The following is a 12,292-nucleotide window of genomic DNA, read 5'->3' on the forward strand; positions in this document are numbered from 1 at the left end:
TATAAAGCAAATAAACATGGATTGTGTGTCACAGTTGTGTAAAATGCTGGTGTACCAAACTAAAGGAACAAACAGGAGCAGAAGTTTCCTTGCCAGGGAGAGCAGTGCTGTTGATACTCTTGACCCGGTGCCGTGCATTTTTTATGACACTCATATTCAATACAATTTCCAGGTTGAGCCCTTTTTCCTAAGCTTGGCATTATTCGACCTGAAAAGTAATTGCAAGCTCTCAGCTGACTTCCACGTGGACCTGAACCCTCCATGTGTCCGGGACATGCTGCAGGAGAGCTCGGAGCCCGGGGCCGAGGGCACCCCGGGGCCCGCTGCTGGCCAGAGCCTGGTGCACGGCGTCCCCGAGTCCTGCCTGCGCTACGTAAAACGGGTCAGTGCCTCGCTTCCTCCTCCTTCTGTGCCGCTGCTGGGGCTGTTCCGTGACTTTGGAGTGTGCTCTTGTCCTCTGTGTGGTAACCAGAAGCCAGCTTTTCTCTTGAGCTGCGGTCGGTGTCGAGGTTGCCGTGCGGGGCTCGCTGGCAGTGACAGGCGCGGTGCCAGGAGAGCTCTCCAAGACTTGGCCGTGCTCGAGCCTGGTGAGCCCCTGTGGCCATGCCCGGGGCAGGGGGTGTGTGGGGTGTGGGAGGGCAGTGGGGTGTCAGGCCAGACCCCTGGTGCACGCTGGGGTCCTGCTGTGTGACAGCTGCTGCCTCTCTGTTGCAGGGGGTGTTCTCCGTGACCAACCCGCACACAGAGATCTTCCTGGTGGCCCGAGTGGAGAAGGTGCTGCAGGGCAGCATTGCCCACTGTGCAGAGCCCTACATGAAAAACTCAGACCCTGGGAAGGTACTGGCTGGGCCATGGGTGCATCAACTGAGTGGTGCTGTCTGCTGCTGCTGCAGGGAGTAGAGGGGGCTGAAACGTGGCTTGTTCTGCAGCTCTTCAGTTTCTTGCTGGCAAAATCTTTGTCCATTCTGCTTGCACTGTTCCCAGGCTGGCTTCATTTGGGCTGTCCTGGGAGACTTGATTCCTTCCCCTGGAAAGAGGCACAGGATTAGAAAGAGCCAAGCATTTGGGGCCAGACCTTTCCCCATTACACTTCAGCAAGCCAAAGCCTGGGGTGGCAGGAAAAAGTGGGACACTCCATCTCCAGAATGAAGTGTCTGCATAGACTCATGGAATCCTTTATCTTGGAAAAACGCTATAAGATCATTGAGTCCAACCATTAACCCAGCACTGTCAACTCCACCACTAAACTGTGTCCCTAAGCACCACATCCACACGTTGTAAACACCTCCATCACTTCTCTGGGCAGCCTGTTCCTGTGCTTAACAGCCCTTAGAGTGAAGAAATTTTTCCTGACATCCAAGGGCGAGGCCCTACAGTTTGCCACCAGCTTCAATCTCTGCATCCACGTAGAGCTGATGCTGCCTTGTTGCAGCCAGTCAAGAATAGTTCCTGAAAAGTCTATTATGGAATACCTGGTAATGATGGCATTCCCTTGGCACACTTTGTAAGTCTGTGTAGGGTGAGCCAAGTGCAGTCAGTTTTGGAAAGTACCCTAACACCTTTTGGCAGATAGAGCACTAACAAATACCCTGACATTTCAATCCCAAGGAGGTTTAACAGGACTGCCCACAAGGTGTGCTGCTGCTTTGCAGACTAACAGCTGTGGGTGGTGTGAGGTGACAGACAGGGATGGCTGTGAGCTGCGCCTGGAGCAGACGGAGAGATGCTCCTCCCTGGAGACTGCAGCGCCCTTCACTGCTGTTCTGGGGCAGCATCAAAGCCCTGGCCCACGCTGACCTGCCTCTCTCGTGTTTTGCAGACTGCCCAGAAGGTCCACAAGGTGGCCAAGCAGGTGTGCAGCCGTCTGGGGCAGTACCGGATGCCCTTCGGCTGGGCTGCCAGGTCAGTGCCTCGGGCTGGGCTCTGCCCCCAGTGGGAGCTGCTGCTGCTGCTGCTGGGAGTGACCTGGGACATGGCTGGGCAAGGGACCAAGTGCCTGAAGTCAGTGAGGTTGCAGCTGAGGGCAGAGTTTGGCTCCAACTCCCAAGAAAGAATTGGGATTGGCCTGAAGTGCTCTATCTAGAATTAGAAATAAAATATTAAAAAGTAAACAGCTCTAGGGCTGGGAAGGCAGTAACCTTCCTACCGACCTGCAGCTACTGCTGTCAGGGCAGAACATTCCTGGGCACAGAATACAGTGTCCCATGCTACCAAGGGAATCACTGCAGAAATTCCCTCCTGGCACCAGCCATAGCCAGGGACAGGATGAGAGCAGAGGACTTCCCAGCCTGGCAGTGGCAATCAGAGGGGTTTGTTTTCTATCTTAAACTCTGCTTTAATTAATGTTCTTGGGAATGGCTGGAGGTAGTGATCCCATTCCCTTGCTGTTCTTTTACTGGGACTCATAAGTATGTCAGTACTAACTCTTTTAAAGCTCAGTCAGAGGAAGGCAAGCTCATCTACTGCCTCCTAGTGCTAAATTGCATTTTGGTGCTGGGAACGACATGGGAGCACAGAAAGCTGTCACAGTGGGCTGGAGTTTGGGGGTACACCACTTGCAATGTGTATTCTTGAGCTGGGTGTTCCTGTGGTGCTGGCTGCTCATCTTTGGGATGGTGGTTTTGGGATGCAGCTGGATCCTGGCAGCCAGCACTCAGCCCTCTTCCAAGTGGACCCTCCCCCTAATGGTGGGCTCTGGGTGGGCATTGACTTAGCCTGGCTTCAGGTTTGCTCCTGCTGGCTAAAGAGCTGCCTTTGGATGCCAAAGAGCTGAGTGGGCTGCTGCAGGGAGCTGTGTTTCTCTGCATCCCTGGAACATTTCCCCTGTGGGTCTCAGAGGAAAGTGCTTGCACAGGAGCAGAGTGCAGATGCTTTAATGCTGTTATACACAGACACCCATTATTTTCAAGGGCAGAGATGCTGGTTTTCATCCAGGGCAGAGTCCAGTTTCCTGCTCTGACTCAGGAGGAATCTGGTGCATGTCCCCAAACTGGTTTTTATCGTGCACTCCTTTCCTAGGAGGGTTTCTGTGCTCTGACCCCATGTGCAAGTGGGAAGGTGCTTTACCACTTGGTGTTGGTGGGAGGGGATGGAAGGGTGTTAGGGATTGTGGACCAGGCTTGAAAATGGGCTGAATGTGTCCTGACCTGGCTGGAGAGAGGGGAATGGGTAATGATGTCCTGTGTGATTTCATGTGGCAGCTGCAGCCTGGGGGGGGCTAAGCACCAGGTCAGGGTGGGAGAACGGGCAGGACTGTGGTACTGGGAGCAGTCACAGGCCAGTGAACCCCTTGCCTGATGAACTGCCTTTCAGATGTGTCAAAGACCTCAGTGTCTGTATATTTGCCAACATTTAGAAAAGACACCTCTTTGTTTCTGCAGGCCGGTTTTCAAAGACTCCCAGGGCACTCTTGATGCTGATGGAAAATTCTCACCCCTGTACAAGCAAGACAGTGGCAAACTCTCAAATGAAGATATGCTGAAGCTTTTAGCGGAGTATAAGAAGTAAGTGAGAGACTGGTGCAGGGGCTGGGCAGGCATTTTGACATACATTTTTAAACTGTTAAGTGTAGTAAGCATGAGATGGCAATTTCTGAAATACTTGGAGGGTAGCAAAAAGTGCTGGTGATGTGCTCAGCACCTGAGCTTTCAAGGTTCACACTCTTGTTCCTCTCTCCCTAACACAGACCAGAGAAGACAAAACTTCAGGTCATTCCAGCCCAGTTAAATATCATCATCAAAGACATCCCACTGGACTTCACAAGTAAGGATCTTGGGTCTTAACAGAAGTGCTGATGGCTTGAGCCTCAGGAGTTAATGCCTCTAGGGGGGATTGTGCTGTTGCATTAACAAGAGTGTCTCAGGGCTGCCATCAGAAATGAGTAATTCAGCACAACCACTGACTTGTGAGTCTTTCTGATGCATTCTGTGGAGATGTGGTCCAAGTGCAGAGATTTACCTGAGGGATTGATCCTTTTTACATTTTGGCCATCACATCCTAAATCTGAAGGAAGCCAGCTGCCTGCTTTTGCACCAATCTCATATCACATTTTTGGTCCATAACTTTGTAGGGCTTTGCAGTCATGGTCAGTGTGATTCTTTACCTTGCATTTAAAGAAACTGAAGCAAAGAAAGGACTTATGATGTGTTCAGTGTAATTCCATGGGCTTTTGTCAACTCCTGTCGCAGGTTATGTAGGCTAATCTCCTGTCCAAAATGCTTTTTTAGTGGACCTAATTTTTTCAGTTCTTATTCTCTTATAGATTGTTTCACAGCTTCCTACATTCCTATAAAACCTTTTGAGAAGGGCTGTGAGGACATTGCAGTTGAAGTGGAGGAGCTTGTCCCAGAAGTTGCAAAATACTGTTACCCCTTCACCGTCTACAAAAACCACCTCTACGTGTACCCCTTGCACTTGAAGTACGAGAACCAGAAGGTGTTTGCAAAGGTGAGTGACCTGGGGAGAGACCTGGGAATCATCTGGGGAGAGGCCTGGAGAGTGACCTAGGGAGTGACCTGGGAATCACTTGGGGAGTGACCTGGGGAGTGACCTGGGAATCACCTGGGGAGTGTCCTGGGAATGACTGGGGAGTGACCTGGGGATCACCTGAGGAGTGTCCTGGGAATGACTGGGGAGTGACCTGCAGTCAGGCTTGGCGTGGGCCAGGGTGATGCTGCTGCTCATACTCCTGTTCTCCCCCATTTCAGGCAAGGAATATTGCTGTCTGTGTTGAGTTCAGGGATTCAGATGAAGCTGATGCCAGGCCATTAAAGGTGGGTTAATGCTGCCTTTTAACAGGGCTGCCGTTTGGCCACTGCTGGGTGCTCTGTACCAGCCAGGCTGAGCAGGGCAGGAGAAAAGCACTGTTTTTTCCATGGTCGCTGGTTTAATTTACCCAGCTGATTTAGGGTGGCAGGAGCGTGAATTCAGCTGTTAATTTGTGTTTGCAGTGCATATATGGCAAACCCGGGGGCCCTCTGCTGACCACAAACGCGTTCGCTGCCGTGCTGCATCACAACCAGAGCCCGGAGTTCTATGATGAGGTAAAAGCACCTGGGGGAAACAGCACATTTTCCTGGATGCTACAGTGCCAAGGGGCTTTTCAGGATGCCTCCTTTTCTAGGGCTGGGTGAAATAAAAGATAATCACCAGCCCTTTGCCTCAGCAGAAGGGCTCAGCAAAGCCAGAGCCTTTGTCAGTTTTTGATGTCAGTTTGTTTTCTGCTGTCTTTACTGTCACGCTTTGTGCACTCCAATCACACACCCCCATTAATAAGTAATGTTGCAAATGTGGTGGAAATGTTAGGAGTTATTTAAGATGGGTAAGAATTGTCTTGTGTAACTGCATACAACATAACATTTGTGAAATGAAATAGAACTAAAATATTACTCCACAACTAAAAATACAGTCTGATCTATCATGATATCATTTTAGATTAAAATTGAGCTTCCAATTCACCTCCATCAAAAGCATCATTTGCTTTTCACCTTCTATCATGTCAGCTGTGAAATTAATACAAAGGCAACATCGAAAAAACAAGACACCGTTGAAACTCAAGGTATGTTCAATGCTTAAATTACTTCTGTTGGAGCGTAAAAGGCCAAGATAAAACAAATGGGACATTGAAAAAAAAGTGATTAGCATACCAGCCTATATGAATTTTCTTTTCTAAAATCAACCTAATATGAAATTGTAGATCAAAAATGGATAAACTCCATGGGTTTAGTTTATATTAAATCTCAAATTTTTGCTGCAGTCTGACAGCTCTTTCTGTATGTTCCTGACTTGACTTGCACAAATGTGCTGTTGTCAGGCAGGTCACCAGTAAAAACTTGCTGTGAGATCAGGGTTTCAGGGGCTGATCCTGGCAACACTGGGCATGTGCACCCCTGGGTCCCGCTGGCTGGGAAGCCTCTCCCTTCATCCAAAGGAGAAGGACCTTTAGCATGGTGCCCAGCCATGGCTCATGCACTGTTCCTGGTCTGTGCTGTGTCTGAATTTTGTTCCCCGGGTAAAAAGTGCATTAATGCCACTGCTGTGGTCAATCCCTTGCTAAAGCCACTTGCACAGCTGCAGGTTTGGACTTCCTGGGGTGAGCTGAGCATGTGCCAGTGTGTGTGCTGACCCTGCTGCCGTGGTTGTCTCCGCAGTGGGGTTCAGCTGGGTGCCGCTGCTGAAGGACGGGCGCATCGTCCCCCTGGAGCGGCAGCTGCCCGTGGCATCCGCCCTCCCCCCCGGCTACCTGGGCCTTGCAGACAGCGACTCACGCAAGGTAGGAGGCCATCTGAAGTGGGCTTGAATGGAAAAGGAGGAGGGAAGCTGAGCTTTGGTTACCACTGTAAATTCTGGGTTTCTGTTGGTGCTTTGCTCGGGTGAAAAGATCTCTACTGCAGGGGACACCCAAAGCTTAAAGTTCTTAGGGCTGGGAGGCAGGACCCCTTTAATTCCACTTTTCTCTGGGTATTCCAGTTGCAGAGGGTATTTCTGTGGTGGGCTGGGCTGTTGCAGATGGCACAGAGCAGGAGAATGAGCCCGTGCTCTGTGTGCCTGTTTTCATGGGGAAAGTGGTGTTTGTGCGGCGTGGGCCCCTTCTTCCACCCCAGCCAGTACCTTCTGAGCAGGTGAGCCACCTTCTCACCCTAGTCTGAAACCAAGTACTTGGATGTTGTGTGTTCACAGCAGCCCAGCACGGATGCAAAGTGGGTGGATGGAGCAAAGCCACTGTTTAAAATCAGAATCCATTTGGACTCTACCATTTACACCCAGGTAAGTCAAACTTTAAAAACTTCCAGCACAAATGTAAAGGAAGAAACTGCTGTGTCTCTACTACAGCTAAGCCATAGGTGGTGTGGGAAAGAGGGCCCTGGTACCTGCTCTGCAAAGCAGCACTGAGATCCTTCTGAAGCAGCATGGCTGGGATCTGCTCCTTGGCTGGATGGGGCGAGATAATCTGTGACTGAATGAGCCTAGGGAGGGGCTGATGTTTCCTTGGCCGAAATGTCGAAAAGACGTCTAAGATCGTCGAGTCCAAGTTTTTTAAAAAAAAGTTCTCTGACAGCAGCAGACACAAGAAAACAGCCCTGGTTTCCCTTGGAAAGCAGTTCAGGCTGTTTTACCAAGTCCTGGTGTGTTCTGCTGTATTATGGCAGCGGTGGACTTCCCTAAGTTTCACATGATGTGCAGCAAAGATCCCCAGCCCGTTCTCTAGGGCTGTCCTGTCAGCACTGCTCCTGGGGGAATGCCCTTGGCTGGATGCTGTCAGGTACATTTACATTCAGAGCAAATGGCTTTCAGCATCTAATTCTGTTTTTGGAGATTTACTGACTCTGTATAGCACTGAGAGCAGCATAGTAGTTGTGCTTCCCCCCAAAATTACATTTCCAGATGCTTTTCAGAGTTAAATAACCCAGTAATTAAATCTAACCTTGGAGGAGGAGGGAGAGTACTGGGAAGGAGAGTCTTTCCCAGATGGACAGTAGGAGGGTGGTCATGCAGGGGGTGAGGCAGTTTCTGTGAGTTGCAGCTCTTGGGAGGGTTTCTGTTTCTCCAGGCCAGTGCTGGCTGGGGACTGGAGCTCAGGGTAGTACAACCACAGGAGAGTTTTAACACTGCTAGAACTTTTGTGCTTAATATTGAGGTTAGCTGGGAGCCAGGGGCTGAGCAGGGGATGGGTATGTTGGAAAAGACAGAGAGCAGTCCTGGGAGATGGCAGCTGGGGGCCAGAAGTGCCACTGGCAGGGACTTGGGGTTTGCTGGGGACATGGCCCACTGCTGCAGGTAAGGCACCAGATTTCCAAGTGCAAGTGACAAAGTAGGGGCTGACAGATGTTGAGGCTGCTGAACTGAATTTGTTTGTCTTTTCCAGGACATGCACTTGCACAAATTCTTCCACTACTGCCAGCTGGTTCAGGCGGGAGCTAAGGAAGTACCAGGAGAGCTTGTTAAATACCTAAAGGTGAACAGTGCCTGTCGCTGGGCTTCATTTGTGTTCTTAGAGACTGTCAGCAAATACCCAGAACCCTGCCCTCTGGGAACACACCCTTGCGGGGCCAGTGCATTGTGCAGTACCCTTACTTTTGCTTTATCCTGTCAGGTGGGCTGGTATTTAAATGAAATGTTTTTTCATGTCCCTACATTCATTTATCTTGTCAGACGATTTTCTGTGTGCTGCTTCCCTCTGCCTTCCACAAGGGATAAAACAAGCAGTCAGCATTGCCCTGCCATGCTCATGGCAAAGCTCTCTCCTGGTGGACTCACACACTCCTCCCTTGCTGCTCTAGGTTTGATTCAGCCCTTTAAACTGTAGCACAATTCCTTGTTTTCTGGAAGCCCTTTCGAAACGGGAGATTTTTTTCAGGCTGAAAAAGATATGCGAGATTATCAGCCAGTTGAATTTGAGCAGAGGTGACTTATGACCTAGACCCATCTTTCTGGTAATCACTGCAGCATGAGTAAGGGCTTTGAAGCAGGTCCAGCAAGGGCTTCTGCAGGAAATATTCTTGGCTATTTACTGTCCTTGTTTCCTTCCATAACTGCCTGTTTTTCAGAGTGGTGCTGTAGCAACAGCTCCACTTCCAGTGGTGGGGATGTATCACCACAGGGTTACTTAATATGTGTCAGATAAGGTATAAATATTTTAAGAAATAGAAAGAATAGCAGGTTTTGAAGCCAAGCACTAAAGTCACAGTAGCTTTGTTGTGAGCATTTTGCCAAGTCCCAGTCCTGCCAAGCCCCAGCACCCTCACTGCAGCCTAGACAGGGAGATGGGTATGTGCTAACCACAAGTGAGGGATTCTTAACCACCACCACCACCTCAATAATTGCAGTAATTTAAATAGCTAGATACAGATTTAAAAACCTTTTGTTAGATTTGCAGGTTTGAAAACTGAAAATGAAACATGCTGTATTTCCTAGACTCATATCATGAGCTTCAGGCACAAGAGCTGTGAGTCTGGTGGAGGGTGTGTGCACGAGGCCATCCCGACCTTCACCAAGTGCCTTAAACTCCATTTGCAATAGCAAGCTGTGCTCTTTGAAACGAAAAGTCTCTCTGAAAGTCATTGGGCAGCAGTTTTTCATGCTCCAAAGGCATTTGTGGAAATGGGACTTCAAAAAACTGGCACAAGTGATGAGAAGACTTGAAAGCAAAACTTCAGCCTTAAATTCTGGGCTTTTCAAATCGAATACTGGCATGTGACCTTTAACAAAGTCATAGCTGCCTGCACACATCTGTGAGGAGGATTAATGCCTGCCATGAGTGATCCCTGAAGGTTTGCAGCTGGGATCTGTCAGAAGGAGGCAGCAGCTCCCAGTTGCCCTGTCCTGCAGTGGGCTGAAGCATTTCCACACCCTGCAGCCTTTGCCTGTCCCATTGCCACAGAAATGCCTGCGGACTGTAAACGTTTAACATCTGCAACACATTGAACTAAAAGTGTCTGTGTTCTGAACATTTGTTTTAGTGTTTGCACGCCATGGAGATCCAAGTAATGATTCAGTTTCTACCTGTAATTCTTATGCAACTATTTAGAGTCCTCACAAACGTGACGCAGGAGGATGAAGTAGCTGTCAACTGCACCATGTGAGTGCTGGGTGAGCCATCCAGTGACAAATGCAAGGCCACCGATGGCAGCGCAAAGCAGGCTCTGGTTTGCAGAACAGGGTGCTGAGGGACAGCACTGGCTGTCCCCTGCTGCTGTCTTCCCATGGATCATGTGGGTGGCGTGGGGGCATTGTGGGGCTCTTCTGGGAGTGGTGTGAGGAAAAACGTGGTACTGTAAAGATACTGCTGGTTTGTGTCTCTAAAGAGAAAGGGTTTGGTGGCTCTGGGAGCCGAGTTGTCTTATCAAAAGGCTGCAGAGTGCCCAGGTGTGTCCCAGCTGCAGGCAGCAGATGTGAGGAGCAGTGTCCTGGTCTCATCCTAACACGCCAGTCCCTGGTGCCAGGATTGCTCCTGGGGCTGCTGTGGCAGTGCTGCAGCTCCAGCTGTGCAGCCCCGAGAGGGCAGCAGCGGCCCGGGCAGCACTGCAGGGAGCTGCAGCCGGAGCACCTTCCCTGCCTGGCACCAGCAGCGACCCCTGGAACCCAGAGATGCACTAAAACATGCAAAACGTGCACCTTCCTCCCGGTGCTGCCTCGGGTGCTGGATGTCACCTGCTCTGGTCCCATACAGAGCATGCCTCCGTGTACCAGGAGCATCCTGCTGCCATGGAACTGCAGGCTGGAGGCTGAGCCCTGGTCCCCAGGGCGTGGTGCCTGTTGCAGTCACAGCCCTGCACCATATGGTGTGGGTCATGAGAACTTTTCCTTTGTGGAGCACTGTATTTCCACTCTGTTTGGAGAGGGCGAGGACAGGGCAGCAGGTGACCCCAGGTACCTGTTGGGTGACCAGCTCCCACCTTCATTTCCAGAGATTTTTATCAAAGCTTGGCCTGATACTTTCCAGTTTGTCAGTATCGTTCTGTTTAACAACATCTCTTTTTTCATCAGATTTTCATAGTGGAATTTAAAACCCACTTTATCTGATAAATGGCTTGTAAACTCCTCCTTGTGGTTTGGCCTGTGGGGTCTGTGACAACATGCAATGGCTTGTTGTTCCCTCTGGCTGGGAGTGGAATGTAAATCCCCAGCAGTGGCTGGGGAAACCAGGCTCTTGCTGCCTTGATCAGCCACCTGGGAGTGAGTCCAGAGGGCTGGCATGCTCTCCAGCGCCTGCTTGACCTTCCCACACTGCAAGGCAACAGCCCAAAATAAGCCAGTGCATGTAACAAGGAGCATGTGATGTAAATAAATTTTTAAAAAAAGGAGGCTTCCAGAATTAATAAATCCTGGGGATGCAAGGAGGTGTCAGATTATAACAACGATGGAAAATGTTCTGTCTCGCCTCTTTGTGCAAGGAGTCCTGAGTGCTAAAAGTCAGCTTGTCTGGGCCATTCCTGGGCCAGCACAGAAGTGGAGAAGAGGCTTTGGGCACCTCCTCTGAGTGCTCTGTGCCAGGGTGGTGCAGGAGCTGTGTGGGGGTGCTGGCCTGCAAGAGCTGTCGCTCTGCAAATGAGGCCGTGTCAGTGGTGAGGTTTTGGGGTTGGGCAGGTGGGACACGTGTGTGTCTGCTCTGCGAGGCAGAGGAACTTGCCCTTGTGTGGCGTGCTGAACACAAACCACGTTTCTCCCCAGGGTTCTTCTGCACATCGTGTCCAAGTGTCATGAGGAAGGTCTGGACCACTACCTGCGCTCCTTCCTAAAGGTCAGTGGTGACACTCTGCCCTCCAGAGTCCCTGCTGGGGGCAGCTCACCCTGACCCTGCTCTTCTTGCCTCAGTACGTCTTCCGAGCCGAGAAACCCAGTGCCAAGCAGGCAAAGATGACCCACGAAATCCTGGTGCTTTCCATGGCCACCATCTTGAAGCAGTCAGCAGATTTTCTGGCCATCAATAAGCTCCTCAAGGTGAGGTGTTGGCAGTACTTGGCTGCCAAGGGTAGAGGGGAAGAAAAGGGGGTCTGGTGTAAAGCCCAACACTTATCCCCATCTAAACCCGCTGCAGGGGCAAACCTTCCATGCAAACCAACTCCTTACATCCACATCCTTGAGGTTCTCCCCTGTTATTATGATATTTTATGAAAAATCCTTTGCTAGAATTTTTCTCTTAGCCGAGAAGCCTCAGAAAAGAAATGTAAACAGTTAACTATCTGATGGCTGTGGAATGTGGTCTGGACATTGTTTACCAACAGGCGCATCTTAAATTAGTCTATGTGGATTGTTTTCACTTGATGACCAATCACAGCCACCTGTGTCCAGGCTGTGAGCAGTCACAAAATTTTGTTATTCATTCCATTCCTGTTCTTTCTAACCTTCTGATGAATCCTTTTCTCTCTATTCTTTTAGTGTAGTTTTAATATAGTATTTTAATATACTATATATCATAATATAATAAACCAACCTTCTAAAACATAGAGTCAAGATTCGTGTCTCCACACATGGAGTATCCACCACACTCCCCTTAAAACAGAGATGAATTCTTGCGGAGAGCCTCTGTTTAGGCCCATGGCAGGAGGCAGCAAAAGGCTGTTCATTTTGCCAGTTTTACCTATTTTCCTCAAGCCACACCTGAAGGGTGACTCATGGGAGGCAAACTGAGTTTCTGCCTCTCTGGGCTTGCACCCCAAACTCTGCTGGTTCTTGGCAGGGTGCATTGGGGTGCGTTCCCACCCTAAGACTGGCAGGACATCTCTGGGTAGCAAAGGCATCTATTCCCAGGCAGCTGTGCAAGCACAGCTGTGCTTACAGAAACCCACTTGCA

General features: G+C 50.0%; 1 protein-coding gene across 2 annotated transcripts in view; it reads left to right on the forward strand.

Annotated features, from left to right (window-relative positions):
- Positions 1-12,292, forward strand: part of DOCK11 (dedicator of cytokinesis 11) — a 76,542-nt gene that overhangs the window by 30,188 nt on the left and 34,062 nt on the right. For both annotated transcript variants that reach the window (XM_041485110.1, XM_041485111.1), the window contains exons 12-26: positions 173-382; positions 715-837; positions 1,820-1,902; positions 3,381-3,503; positions 3,686-3,762; positions 4,262-4,446; positions 4,707-4,772; positions 4,950-5,042; positions 5,434-5,557; positions 6,150-6,271; positions 6,679-6,765; positions 7,865-7,954; positions 9,459-9,577; positions 11,170-11,239; positions 11,314-11,439. In XM_041485110.1, the coding sequence (XP_041341044.1) occupies positions 173-382; positions 715-837; positions 1,820-1,902; positions 3,381-3,503; positions 3,686-3,762; positions 4,262-4,446; positions 4,707-4,772; positions 4,950-5,042; positions 5,434-5,557; positions 6,150-6,271; positions 6,679-6,765; positions 7,865-7,954; positions 9,459-9,577; positions 11,170-11,239; positions 11,314-11,439 (1,698 nt within the window). The remainder of the gene's footprint in view (positions 1-172; positions 383-714; positions 838-1,819; positions 1,903-3,380; positions 3,504-3,685; positions 3,763-4,261; positions 4,447-4,706; positions 4,773-4,949; positions 5,043-5,433; positions 5,558-6,149; positions 6,272-6,678; positions 6,766-7,864; positions 7,955-9,458; positions 9,578-11,169; positions 11,240-11,313; positions 11,440-12,292) is intronic.

This window comes from Pyrgilauda ruficollis, unplaced genomic scaffold (assembly GCF_017590135.1).
Source record: "Pyrgilauda ruficollis isolate IOZ18807 unplaced genomic scaffold, ASM1759013v1 scaffold7, whole genome shotgun sequence".
NCBI classification, from domain to species: Eukaryota; Metazoa; Chordata; class Aves; order Passeriformes; family Passeridae; genus Pyrgilauda; species Pyrgilauda ruficollis.